This window comes from Dendrobates tinctorius, unplaced genomic scaffold (genome assembly GCF_039654945.1).
Source record: "Dendrobates tinctorius isolate UK_male_01 unplaced genomic scaffold, ASM3965494v1 ptg000491l, whole genome shotgun sequence".
NCBI classification, from domain to species: domain Eukaryota; kingdom Metazoa; phylum Chordata; class Amphibia; order Anura; family Dendrobatidae; genus Dendrobates; species Dendrobates tinctorius.
Genome location: NW_027362152.1, coordinates 619,183 through 634,009, shown reverse-complemented (window position 1 = coordinate 634,009; position 14,827 = coordinate 619,183). Strand labels below are relative to the sequence as shown.

Here is a 14,827-nt window from a genome sequence, read left to right as displayed (position 1 = left end):
AGATATCACCTCCCTACTAACCAGAATCCCTCAATGTCTGTCCACTATTTCATCCTTCTTCTCCACTAGATATCTGAAACTTAACATGGACAAAACAGAATTCATCATCTTTCCCCCATCTCACGTGACCCCCCCTACGAACCTATCAATTACAGTAAATGACTGCCCACTCTCCCCAGTCCCACAAGCTCGCTGCCTCGGAGTAATCCTTGATGCTGATCTCTCCTTCAAACCACATATCCAAACCCTTTCCACTTCCTGCCGACTTCAACTCAAAATATTTCACGCATCCGTTCATTCCTCACCCAAGAATCTGCAAAAACCCTAGTCCATGCCCTCATCATCTCTCGCCTTGACTACTGCAACCTCATGCTCTGTGGCCTCCCCTCAAACACTCTCGCACCCCTCCAATCTATTCTAAACTCTGCTGCCCGACTAATCCACCTGTCCCCCCGCTATTCCCCAGCTTCTCCCCTCTGTCAATCCCTTCACTGGCTCCCAATTGCCCAGAGACTCCATTACAAAACCCTAACCATGACATACAAAGCCATCCACAACTTGTCTCCTCCATACATCTGTGACCTCGTCTCCCGGTACTTTCCTGCACGCAACCTCCGATCCTCACAAGATCTCCTTCTCTACTCCCCTCTTATCTCCTCTTCCCACAATCGCATACAAGATTTCTCTCGCGCATCACCCCTACTCTGGAACTCTCTACCACAACATATCAGACTCTCGCCTACCATCGAAACCTTCAAAAAGAGCCTGAAGACCCACCTCTTCCGACAAGCCTATAACCTGCAGTAACCACTGATCGACCAAACCGCTGCACGACCAGCTCTACCCTCGCCTACTGTATTATCACCCATCCCACTGTAGATTGTGAGCCTTCGCGGGCAGGGTCCTCTCTCCTCCTGTACCAGTTATGACTTGTATTGTTTAAGATTATTGTACTTGTTTTTATGTATACCCCCCTCACATGTAAAGCACCATGGAATAAATGGCGCTATAACAATAAATAATAATAATAATAATAATCCCTACCCTGGTGTGCATGGCTCTCCCTCATCCCTACCCTGGTGTGCATGGCTCTCCCTCATCCCTATCCTGGTGTGCATGGCTCTCCCTCATCCCTATCCTGGTGTGCATGGCACTCCCTCATCCCTATCCTGGTATGCATGGCTCGCCCTCATCCCCATCCTGGTATGCATGGCTCGCCCTCATCCCCATCCTGGTATGCATGGCTCGCCCTCATCCCCATCCTGGTATGCATGGCTCGCCCTCATCCCCATCCTGGTATGCATGGCTCGCCCTCATCCCCATCCTGGTATGCATGGCCCCCTCATCCTTACCCTGGTATGCATGGCTCTCCCTCATCCCTATCCTGGTATGCATGGCTCTCCCTCATCCCTATCCTGGTATGCATGGCTCTCCCTCATCCCTATCCTGGTATGTATGGCTCTCCCTCATCCCTATCCTGGTATGTATGGCCCCCTCATCCCCACTCTGGTATGCATGGCCCCCTCATCCCCACCCTGGTATGCATGGCCCCCTCATCCTTACCCTGGTATGCATGGCTCTCCCTCATCCCTATCCTGGTATGCATGGCCCTTCATCCCTATCCTTGCAGGAATTATCGCCCTTCATCTCTATACTAGTATGCATGGCCCTATCCCTATCCTGGTATACAGGGCCCCCATTTCATCCTGGTATACAGGGCCCCATCAGAAAACATTAAAAAACACACAAAATATTACACTTACCTATCCTGCGCTCCCTCGCAGCGTCTGCTCCGATGCAGCAACTGCTTTATGCTTGTAAGCAGCACATGGCAGGGACGTCAGGCGTTGCTCACAAGCAGAGCACAGCTGCCGCAGTACTCACCGGGACTGTGCGCACAGAAAGCAGCGAGTATTCATTCCTCTTCAGTAGCGTGCAGTATCAGCCACCGGCTTCCTGCTGCTGCAGGGGTCACATGTGCCGCTACTTAAGAGAAGTGAATATTCATTGGATTCATCATTCATTCATCAGGAGACTATTTAGTATTGAACTATATTTAAGTGAGACTAGAGGAAGAAAACACTAAAATCATGTATCATGTTATCCAAAACAGTCAGAAAACTAGCCACATAGTGGCTGACCCCAGACCTCAAACTTTATACTTTGAAGGGTAAGTGTTCCCTGAGCGGTATATACGGTATTGTCACATACTATCTATTCCTGACACTGGAGAGGCTTATAAACTTACAGAGATAATTTCCATATTCATACTAAATAATGGCACAGATCTCCCAGACATTATGACTGCACATATCCCGTGTCTGTATAGCGATATTGCACTCATTCCCTGACACACCGCAGCATGGCCATTAGGTAGAAGCTGCTAATGATCTTTGGAGCAGGTGAGTTTTCCGAGTGGTACATATTGGGCCGTCTGAAGACTGAGTTTAGTCTAGGACAATCTGTCTGCACTACTAATTAACAGCAGGTACATTACCAAACTAGGGCAGTCCCTATAGGAGAAAAACACAAGAATTATACTGTATTGTCACACACTATCTATTCCTGACACTGGATTTAGTTTGAGGTCTGGGGTCTGCCAATATGTGGCTAGTTTTCTGACTGTTTCGGATAACATGATTTTAGGTTTTTTTTGTCTAGTCTCGCTTGAATATAGGTCAATATTAAAAGAGTCTCCTGATGAGTCGCCTTTGGTGAGGACGATGAAACCCGTAGAAATGAGAGGCTTGGAGAGTGAGTGTGTATACGTCACCTCACCCTATATACTGAACTGTGGGGTATATGTTTTTTCTATTAGTCACCTACTGACTAATCTTCAGGGGGTGAATTATGTGTATAGATTTACATTTGGAATTAATAAAGCTTAGTTTTATCCTTTTGGCAGCAAACATGAGGAATGACAAGAGACAACCCATTTAAGAAGATTCAATTTTGGTCAAAACTATTCCAACATTATGAATATAAAAAGGCTTCTCCCCTATGTGACGTCTCTGATGTTTATTAACAGTTAATTTCCAAGTAAAATATTTCCCACATTAAGAAAATGAAGGCTTCTCCTCTGTGTGACTGCTCTGATGTCTAACAAGAAGCGCTTTCTGGTTAAAACATTTCAAACATTCTGAACAGGAAAAAGGCTTCTCCCCTGTGTGAGTTCTCAGGTGATTAACCAAATCTGAATTCTGGACAAAACATTTCCCACATTCTGAACATGAAAAAGGCTTCTCCCCTGTGTGAGTTCTCTGATGGCGATCAAGAACCGATTTCAATTTAAAACATTTCCCACATTTTGAACATGAAAAAGGTTTCTCCCCTGTGTGAGTTCTCTGGTGCTTAACTAAATCTGATTTCTGGATAAAACATTTCCCACATTCTGAACATGAAAAAGGCTTCTCCCCTGTGTGAGTTCTCTGGTGGTTAACAAAAGCTGATTTATGTGCAAAACATTTCCCACATTCTGAACATGAAAAAGGCTTCTCCCCTGTGTGAGTTCTCTGATGGCGATAAAGAACCGATTTCAATTTAAAATATTTCCCACATTTTGAACATGAAAAAGGCTTCTCCCCTGTGTGAGTTCTCTGATGCTTAACTAAATCTGATTTCTGGATAAAACATTTCCCACATTTTGAACATGAAAAAGGCTTCTCCCCTGTGTGAGTTTTCTGATGCTTAACCAAATATGATTTCTGCTTAAAACATTTCCCACATTCTGAACATGAAAAAGGCTTCTCCCCTGTGTGAGTTCTCTGGTGATTAACCAAATATGATTTCTGGTTAAAACATTTCCCACATTCTGAACATGAAAAAGGCTTCTCCCCTATGTGGGTTCTTTGGTGTAGCGTAAGTTTCCATTTATGGTTAAAACATTTCCCACAATCTGAACATGAAAAAGGCTTCTCCCCAGTGTGAGTTCTCTGGTGATTAACCAAATGTAATTTCTGGCTAAAACATTTCCCACATTCTGAACATGAAAAAGGCTTCTCCCCTGTGTGGGTTGTTTGGTGTAGCGTAAGATTCCATTTTCTGTTAAAACATTTCCCACATTCTGAACATGAAAATGACTTATTTGCTTTAGGAGCAGTTTGTTCTTTAATGCCTCTTTTGTGACTTTGATTTTCCTTTGTAGTCAGTAATGAATCAGAAGATGGGACCCGTTTCATAGGATCAGATGACAGATCTTTGCTGTGAATGGATGATGATATATCTGGAGTAACAGCAAACACTTCAGTTGTATCTTGTAGGATCTCAAGATAATCTGATTTAAAAATTGAAGATGTCAGCTGTCCCTCTGATCTCCTGATACAGTCATCTGCTAAGATAAAAAAACAATTATTATTTTCTAATAAAATATCCTTGAGTTTTATATTTTTGAACATTTATACTTACACTGTCCATAAAAATGGCAAGTTATGTAAAAAACTTTAACTATTTACCAAGACAATGAGAGTTCACAGTCTAATAGAAAACCTTCTTGGATGAACCAGTAGTGTGTGGTGTTCAACTGTTTGTTCATTCTGCCTCCCAAATATCGAATAAAAAGAAACCAATCAATGTTATGTAGGCGAAAATAATACCAATTCTCATCTCACAAAAACAAGTCCCCACTCAGGTCCATCATCTGTCATTGGAAAACACGGGTATTACATACCTGGTTATGTGTTTTTTCATGAGACATTACGGCACCACAAGAGAGGGGATCTGCCCAACAAGGACAGGAAGCCTTCAAGATAAAAGAGGCGGTTCCTCTCTCCGCATCAGTTGTTTTACAGAGCACGAGAGGAACTTCGCAGGTTAGTGTACATATAAATAATACATCCTTTATACTACTAAATTTCCAACACCCAAGGGAGTGTATAACGCTAATAATGCACCCAACTAATGATGTGAGCAATAGGGAGGGAATATAAGGGTGCCGTCATGCCTCATGAAAAAATACATTAGTAGGTATGTAATACTCGTGTTTTTCCATTATAACATGACGGCACCACGAGAGAGTTACAGAGATTTGTATTCTCTTAGGGAGGGATCACTGCTTGTAACACTCTTCTCCCGAATGTGAGATCAGAGGTAGCAGATAGATCTTATCTATAATGTTTGAAAAAGGTAGATGGAGAGGACCAAGTGGCCGCCTTACAGATTTGGTCGATGGAGGCGTCAGCTCTCTCCACCCAAGACGTCGCCATGGCCCTCGTGGAGTGGGCTTTTAGGCCCTCTGGAACAGCCCTGCCTGCATTACTATACGCTAGCATGATGGCCTCTCTCACCCATCTAGCTATAGTCTGTTTAGAGGCTTTAAGGCCCTTTCTTGCCCCATGGTATGAGACAAATAAGGCCCTGTTTTCTCCAGGGTCTTGTCACCTCTAAATACTGCAGGATACATCTCCTAACGTCTAGGCAATGAAGTCTCTCATCCTTCTGGTTACTGGGGTTAGGACAAAAGGATGGTAAGACCATCTCCTGAGCCATGTGGAATTTCGATACCACCTTAGGAAGATATGCTGGGTCTAATTTTAACACTATTGTCCATGACCCGAGTGTAGGGAGGGTCTGCTGATGTTGTGTTTAGTGGTTCAAATGGACTTTCTGTCAGAGATGATAGGACTAAATTTAGACCCCAAGGAGGAGGAGTAGTGGACAGGACAGAGCCAGCTCTAGTACAGGCCCGGATAAATCTGGCCACCCACCTATTGTTTGCTAGGTCACAGTTGAATAAGGCTGCCAGGGCTGAGACGTGTAATTTGAGGGTACTGACAGCTAACCCCAACTCTAAACCTTTTTTCAGAAATTCCAGTATTGCCACTATCGGGACTTCCCCTTCTGGTATTGGGCCCGAGGTAGATAAGAATTTTTTCCATGTCCTTCCATAAATTCTTGTAGTCACTGGTTTTCTGATACTGAGTAAGGTGGATATTAACCCTGCTGAGAATCCCTTCTTCTCTAGTAGTGACCTTTCAAATTCCAGGCTGTCAAATGCAGTCCGGACTTCTGAGGGTAATTAAGTGACCCTGTGTTATGAGGTCGTGGTCTTCCGGGAGCACCCATGGGTCCCGTCACCGACATCACTCAGCCAGTAGAACCATGGTCTTTTCGGCCAAAAGGGAGCTAATCACTCAGCCAGTAGAACCATGGTCTTTTCGGCCAAAATGGAGCTATCACAATCACTCTGGCTTTGTTCCCCCTGACCTTCCTCAGAACTGCTGGAATGAGGCATATTGGAGGGAAGGCATACAGGAGACCTGATGTCCACTCTATCCTGAAGACGTCTACTGCCAATGGCCTGTCTGCTGGACTTAGTGAGCAGAATTTTTGAACCTTCCTGTTGGCTTTTGAGGCGAAGAGATCTATGTTGGGTCTCCCCCACATATGCACAAGCTGTTGAAAAATTGACTCTTAGGTACCATTCTCCTTGCCTCAAGTGGTTCCTGCTCAGAAAGTCTGCCTTCAGGTTCTCCACGCCTCGAATATGCAGGGCCGATAATGAAAGGAACTGGTGTTCTGCCAGTCATGATCCTTTTTGCTATTTGCATCAGGGACTGAGAACGGGTACCCCCTGGTGGTTCATATATGCGACCGCCGTTCGGTTGTCTGATAGGACTCTCACCTGGTGTCCGCTTAGGTGTGTCAACAATCCTTTCAGTGCCTTTTCGATTGCTAGCAGTTCCCAATCTTTTGAGGATAGATTTCTTTCCTCCTGGGCCCAGGGATCCTGGAGCCATAGTGTGTCTAGATGGGCTCCCCACCCCCAAGGACTGGCGTCCGTTGTGACTACCTTGGAGGCTGTGTACATCCAGGGTACTCCTCTCGGAGAGGACTCTATCTGTAACCACCACCTGAGTGACTGGAGTACAGGTTCCGGGAGGGTGAGCTTTTGCTCTAACTGTCCCTGAAGCCTTAGGTCGTTTTGTAGCACACACCACTGAAGTTCTCTTGTGTGGAACTGGGCCTATTTTACTGCTGGTATGCAGGAGGTTAGGGACCCCAACACTGACATGGCCCTTCTCAGAGTCATTTCTGTTTTTTTTTTTATTGTCACGATTAAATTTTTGATCTTATCTTTCTCCTTTGGGAGGCGACACTCCTGCACCACCGAGTCCATTGTTAAGCCTAAGAAATTCTGGATCATTGCTGGTTCCAGTTTGGATTTTTTGAAGTTCAGCTGCCATCCCAATGTATGTAGTGTCTCCATCACTATTTTGACTGGTTCTTGACAGTGAGAGAGATTCCCACTATCAAGAAGTCATCCAGATATGTTATCATCTAAGTGTCTTCTTCCCTGAGATGCACTGTGACCTCTGCAATTAATTTTGTGAAGACTCGGGGGGGCTATCGCTACCCCAAAGGGCAGAGCCCTGTACTGAAAGTGACGCAATTGAGACCTCATCTGGACCGCTACCCTGAGGTAATTGCGATCTTGTTGCCGGATCGGGACAGGATAATAAGCATCCTTGAGGTCCAGGACTGCCATGTAGCACTGAGGAAAGAGGAGCTTCACCGCTGATCTTAATGTTTCCATTTTGAATGATGGGACTATCAGATATTTGTTGAGGCCTTTCAAATTTATAATCGTCCTCCAGGAGTTGTCTGTTTTTTTATGAGAAATAGGGGGGAGTAAAAACCTTCCTTCCTTTCCTCTTCTGGAACTTCTTCCAGGACATGTTTGTCCAGACTTTCCTGTTTTTCTTGAGAGGACTGTACTGGAGTCTGCATGTATCTTCATGGCGGCCAGTGGTGGAATCTTAACTCCAGACCTGACCCTACAATTTGTCGGATCCAGGTGTTGGATGAGATAATAAATTTTATTTCTATAGCGCCGACATATTCCACAGCACTGTACATTTCAGAGGGGACTTGTACAGACAATAGACATTACAGCATAACAATAATCATATAGATCATAACAGATACCAAGAGGAATGAGGGCCCTGCTCGCAAGCTTACAGTCTATGAGGAAAGAGGTAGACACGAAAGGTGGGTGGTAACAGTTGCCCTGATTGTAAGGACCAGCCATAATGTTAAGTGTGTAACAGTACAGACACAGAGGGCTAATGGATGCATAAAGCATGTGGGAACATGATGCGGGGAACCTGGTTATGGTAAGACTTTTGGCTGTGCCACACAGGGATAGATTAGGTTAATGTGTTGAGGCGGTAGGCCAGCCTGAATAAATGCATTTTCAGGGCACGCTAAAAATTGTGGGGATTGGGGACTAATATTGACCTGGGAAGTGCATTCCAAAGAATTGGCGCAGCACGGGTATAGTCTTGGAGACGGGAGTTGGAGGTTCTGATTATGGAGGATGCTAACCTCAGGTCATCAGCAGAATGGAGGGCGCGGGTAGGGTGGTATACTGAAACAAGGGAGGAGATGTAGGGTGGTGCTGAGCCATGGAGAGCTTTGTGGGTGAGGGTAATAAAGTTTATACTGAATTCTGGAGTGGATGGGTAGCCAGTATAATGACTGGCACAAGGTAGAGGCATCGGTGTAACGATTGGTGAGGAATATGATCCTGGCTGCAGCATTCAAGACAGATTGGAGGGGGGAGAGTTTGGTAAGAGGGAGACCGATTAGAAGAGAGTTACAATAGTCCAGACGAGAATAAATAAGAGAAACAGTAAGAGTTTTTGCGGAGTCAAAAGTAAGAAAAGGTCGAATTCTAGAAATGTTTTTGAGGTGCAGATGGCAAGAGCGAGCCAGTGATCGAATGTGGGGGCAAAGGAAAGCTCGGAGTCAAGTATGACCCCAAGACAGCGGGCATGTTGCTGGGGAGTAATAGTGGAACCACACACGGACATGGCAATGTCGGGTATAGGTACATTAGTAGCGGGAGGAAATGAGAGAGCCTTCCCCCCACCTGAGAAGGCCCGTCACTGGGAAGGTTTTTTGGAGTCTTTGGAGGGCTTGCCGAAGTAGAAGCCTCTCCCACCTCTGGATCGCTTGTCAGTGTTGTTTCTGTCTCGATCCCTGTACTGCTGTCTTCTGAATTTTCGGCCCTTCTGAAAGGAACGCCGAAAGGCCTGAAATGGCTGTTTTGGGAAATTTTTCTTTTTGTCGCCGGCTTTCTCCAATACGTCATCCAGTGCCGGTCCAAACAGGAAATTTCCCTCACTTGGCAGAGAGCAGAGTTTCAGCTTTGCCTGTGTGTCCCCCAGCCAGCACTTGAGCAATACTGCACGGCGTCCCACATTAGTTAAGGCTGCTAATTTTGCTGCTAGCCTGGACGAATCTGAAGCCTCAGCAAGAAAGACTGCCGCTGCTCTGATGGCCGGCAATGCTTCTAAGATAGACTCCCTGGGGACTCATTGCTCTAGCTGATCCTCCAGGTTATAAACCCATATTTTTAAGGATCTAGCAACACAAGTGGCCGCGATAGCAGGCCTTAGTGCACCAGCCAAGGCCTCCCAGGCTGTTTTAAGACAATTGTCTGTCTTTCGGTCCAGAGGTTCCTTTAGGGAACCTAGATCCTCAAAGGGTAGGGAGGATTTTCTGGTGACTTTTGAGATCGCTACATCAATTTTTGGAGCTCTATCCCAGTATGAGGATGCCTCTTCATCAAAGGGGTACCTCCTTTTTAGGGAACTGATTATCTGGGACTTCTTCTCTGATTTTTCCCATTCCCTTTTTATGAGCCCTTCCAGCTGTTCGTTAATAGGGAAGGCTCTACGTTTTTTCTTTTGCAACCCGCTAAACATGAGTTCCTGAGCCGTCTTTTTTGATACTCATCTACCAGCCCCATGGTAGATCGAATTGCTTTCATAAGTTTATCTGTCGCTTCCACTGGGAATGTGTCTTCCTCATCAGAGCTATCTGAATAGCGGGATTTATCAGAGTCCTCCTCTGATCCCGTGGAGTCCTCCTGAGAGACCACTGAGGGGCTTGATCTATCTCTTGCTTTGCTATCCGTATCCTCTGATTGTAATGCCCTCACTGATTTACCAACTTCTGTTTGAATCAGAGATCTCAGGTTATCTGAAAAAGAGGGCGTTTCTTCTGCTACTGTTTTATTAATACAGTCCTGGCACAATCTTTTACTCCAAGATGCTCCTAAGGGACTATTGCATAAGGGAAATTCTTTATTCTTGGATTTTGTCCTACTCTTTTTAGGGGCCTCCTATACTCCACCCCGCCAATGTATGTAAAAAGAGGGGAGAGAGGAGACAAGAGAGAGAGAAAGAACAGACATTAGCATGCTGGACTTTTCTCAAAGCTCACTCACCACTCGGACGCTTCACAGAACGGGTACCGGGTCTGGAGGCTGACTGGTCTTCTCACTGTCTCCCAAAGAGACTAAGGACCCCTCCTTTTGTGGTGACGATCCGCCCTCGTGCTGCCCGAGCGGCTCCCACTGCTACTGTGGCGCGTCTGGATCTTCTCTTCTGAGCGAGACCGAATTTCCTGCACCTCCTGGTGTGGTTGCAGGTGCTCTGGCGAAGGACTCTCCATCTTACAAGCCGCTTTTCCTGCTGCTTCTTGACGAGAGTAGTCACACTCGACCTGGAAATGGTTTGGTGAGGCCTACTAGCAGTTCTGCTGTGTTTAAATATCAGCACCCTCATTTTTTTTTTTTTTCTTATGTGTGCGCGCCCCCAGCCTTCATATCCGATGCACGCTCATTTAGTGCCCGCCTTGCTACAATGACTGCGCTCGTGCACCCCCGGCTGAGGCAGGAACGCGTGCACCCGGTAACTAGATCCGGTGCGCACTCTGTACCGCTGTCTCCTGCGCGCCCCTGTGCATGACAACCAGAGCTCCCCCGTCCCTGTAAGCATGGACCACAGAGGTGCTGGTCTCCCCGCCGATCGGAGAGTCGCCCACGCTGTGTCCTACCTCCAGCTCTGGCGCTGTCTTAGTGCCGGCCCCAGAAGCGCGCACCCAGTTTACTTCCGGTGCGCACCCGGGTCATTTCCAGTACGCGCCCAGAGCCTACCCCGGTGTGTACCTGCGCCATACACCTGACGTTCTCCTGCCATACAACTTTTAGACCGAGCCACCGTGCTCTGTCATGGCTGTCGGATCAGAGCGCCACCCACGCTGTGTCCTACCTTGCCTGGACCGGAGGAAGCAAGAGCACTGCCACTTACTGCAGGTATTTTCTCCCCTGGGGAAGTTCATCTGGCTCTTACCTGCTCAACAGGGAGGGTACACATATGTGGCCTCCAAGGAGCTTTAATTTCTGCCCGGGCACCGATGTGCCACACGGGCTGCATGGCCACCGTATGTCGACAGGGAGGGAGCACGGAAAGTGGCCTCCGTGGACTTCTATGGGGTATGCTTGGCATCAGGGAGGGAACACCCAAAGTGGCCTCCGAGGCTTCCAACTTCACCCGAGAATTTGCCTCAAGGGCTGTGGCCATGCACTCACTCAGGGGGGCATAGGAATATATGACCCCCAAGGCGACTACCAGTACCTGGTGACGGGTGTAGGAGACCGGTGCCTGCCAGTAATCACCCGACCCAGGCATACTCTTTTCTTCTTTCTTCAAGAATCTTCAAGAGGTTTTCATCTTCGAGGACGGGAAACCAACTGATGCGGAGGGAGGAGCCGCCCCTTTTATCTTGAAGGTTTCCTGTCCTTGTTGGGCGGATCCCCTCTCTCGTGGTGCCGTCATGTAGAATGGAAAAAACAGAGGTTCCCACACTGTTAGTGGCTCAAAGGCTGCTGAAAACCAACAAGATTTCCATAAACTAATCCAGCAAAATCCGCTCTCACTTCAGAGTCTTGCAGTGTGCGCAAACAACGTTTAGGATCCCTGTATTTAGCAATATTATAGTGAGAAGAATCCGCTTAGTTTGCGGTGTCTCCTGGAGCACAATCTGGCCACTATGTGCTGGGTAAGAAAATGGCAAACGTGTAATTTTCACTCTCCAACATCCACTGCGTGTTAATTTCCAGAAAGAGGCTGTGGATACAAAATATTCACTCAAAAATATCTTTTTATTCCCCAGAAAGAATATGATTTTTTATTTTCACGTTTCTACGTAATTAACTTCTGTGAAGCACTTGGGGATCAAAGAGCCCACCACACATCTAGAAAAGCTCCTTGGAGGTCTATTTTCCAAAATGGGGTCACTTGTTGGGGGCTTCCACTGTTTAGACACCTCAGGGGCTCTGACAATGACATGTCACCCACAAACAATTCCAGCAAAATCTGCTCTCCAATATGGCGCTCCTTCCCTTCCAAGCCCTGCAGTGCACCCAAACAGTAGATTTCCCCCACATATGGGGTATCGGCATGCTCAGGAGAAATTGTTAAACAAAATGTATGGTCCACTTTCTCCTGTTACTCTAGCAAAAATAAAAAAAAATTAGGTCTAAAGAAAATTTTTGTGACAGAAAAGTAAATGTTTATTTTTTCTTTCCACATTCCATTCATTCCTGTGAAGCACCTGAAGGGTTAATAAACTTCTTGAATGTGGTTTTCAGCACCTTAAGGGGTGCAGTTTTTAGAATGGTGTCACTTTTTGGTATTTTCGGTAATATTGACCCCTCAAATTCACTTCAAATGTGAAGTGGTCCCTAAATAAAATTGTTTTGTAAATATTGAAAAAAATGAGAAAAATCGCTGGACAACTTTTAACCCTTCTATCTTCCAAACAAAAAAAATTCTGTTTCCGAAACAATCTCAGAATCACCAGGATTCGTGGAAGCTTTTTAGAGTTATGACCTCATAAAGTGACACTGGTCAGAATTGAAACAAAATTGGCCCGGTCACGAAGGCAAAAACAGGCTCTGGCGTGAAAGGGTTAATATTTTGGTGCACAACCTTTTGAGGCAATCACCGCAATCAAACAATTCCTGTAACTGTCAATGAGACTTCTGCACCTCTCGACAGGTATTTTGGCCCACTCCTCAAGAGCAAACTGCTCCCGTTGTCTCATGTGTGAAGGTCGCCTTTTTCAGACGGCATGTTTCAGCTCTTTCCAAAGATGCTCAATAGGATTTAGGCTCATAGAAGGCCACTTCAGAATAGTCCAAAGTTTCCTCTTAGCCATCCTTGGGTGTTTTTAGCTGTGTGTTTTGAGTCATTATACTGTTGCAGGACCCATGACATGCGACTGAGACCAAGCTTTCTGACACTGGGCAGCACATTTCTCTCTAGAATCCCTTGATCGTCTTGAGATTTAATTGTACCCTGCACAGATTCTAGACACCCTGTGCCAGACGCAGCAAAGCAGCCCCAGAACATAACAGTGCCTCCTCCATGTTTCACAGTAGGGACAGTGTTCTTTTCTTCACATGCATCATTTTTCTGTCTGTGAACATAGAACTTATGTGCCTTGCCAAAAAGTTCCATTTTTGTCTCATCTGTCCATAGGACATTCTCCCAGGAGCTTTGTGGCTTGTCAACATGTAGTTTGGCAAATTCCACTCTGGTTTTTTTATTTTTTTTTACAACAATGATGTCCTCCTTGGTTGTCTCCCATGAAGTCCACTTTGGCTCAGATAACGATGGTGCGATCTGACACTGATGTTCCTTGAGCTTGAAGTTCACCTTTAATCTGTTTAGAAGTTTTTCTGGCCTCTTTTGTTACCATTTGTATTATCCGTCTCTTTGATTTGTCATCAGTTTTCCTCCTGCGGCCACGTCCAGGGAGGTCGGCTACAGTCACATGTAGCTTACATTTCTGAATATGTGCAACTGTAGTCACAGGAACATGAAGCTGCTTGGAGATGGTCTTATAACTTTTACCTGTAACATGTTTGTCTATAACTTTCTAATCTCCTGAGACAATTCTTTCCTTCGCTTCCTCTGGTCCATGTTGAGAGTGATACACACCATGTCACCACACAGCACAGTGAGGATCTGTAGCCTCTATACAGGCCACTCACTGACTCCAGGACTGTAGACACCTGTGATGCTAATTAGTGGACACACCGTGATTTCACATGTCCCTTTGTCACATTATTTTCAGGGGTCCCATCATTTCTGTCCAGGCCGATGTCATGATTTTTTTTTTTTTTTATAAATTCTGTGGAAGCATGGCTGAAAAGCAATGTCTGACTTTCTTTTGTTCATTTTCATAAATGTTTTATTATTACTTTTGTCAGATTCAAGTCATTTCTGTGACCATTGTGGGTTTTTCTGTGATTAAACGAGGGGTACCAACAATTTTGACCACGTGTGTATAGATTATAACCCTCAGTGAATTAATTAATAACATGGAATCACTTTATGGGGATTTCGACTGTTATGGTTTTCTGTCATTTAGTTATATTAGGGCTTCTGCATATGGTGTGTCCAATCTCATCTGGGATCTGTTCCTGCTGTCCAGCTGGAGTAATCTGCTCCCTACTTCAGCCAATTGGAAAGTACCACACCCTACTAAAGCACAAAGCACATGGCCGGAATCTGCCAGTTACATCGTTGTTCTCCTCTGGTTCAGTCCTCTGTGCTCAGCTTGTGGCTTGTGTATTTGTTTCCTGCTGTGACTGTGGCCCGTTTACTGACTACTCTTGTGTCTTCTGATTCTGTATTCTATCCTTCTGGTTCTGACCCGGCTACCTGACTATTCTTCTTGCCATCTAACACCACAGAATAGCAGGTAACACCATGGTCCAAGCCTAGGGGTCCCAGTGTAAGGTCAGATCCATGTAAGGGTGTTAAAGGGCGATGAGCAAGGCAATCCTCGGGATATGGAAAGCAGAGAAGATACAGCCAAGCATGTTCATGGCGGACATCTTTTGAGCTGCCAGGTGACCATGAACAGTGCTCCCAATACATTGTGTCTGCAAACTATTCCAGCTAGATCTGCATTCAAATAGCTAAATGGCGCTCCTTCCCTTCTGAACACTGCCATGTGCCCAGACAGT

General features: G+C 45.8%; 1 protein-coding gene across 1 annotated transcript in view; it reads right to left on the bottom strand.

Annotated features, from left to right (window-relative positions):
• Window positions 1-3,003: 3,003 nt before the first annotated feature.
• The window catches only part of LOC141078039 (uncharacterized), a 65,903-nt gene continuing 54,079 nt past the window's right edge, over window positions 3,004-14,827 (bottom strand). The window contains exon 7 of the mRNA XM_073564845.1: window positions 3,004-4,327. Coding sequence (XP_073420946.1) covers window positions 3,057-4,327 — 1,271 coding nt within the window. The 3' untranslated portion in view covers window positions 3,004-3,056. The remainder of the gene's footprint in view (window positions 4,328-14,827) is intronic.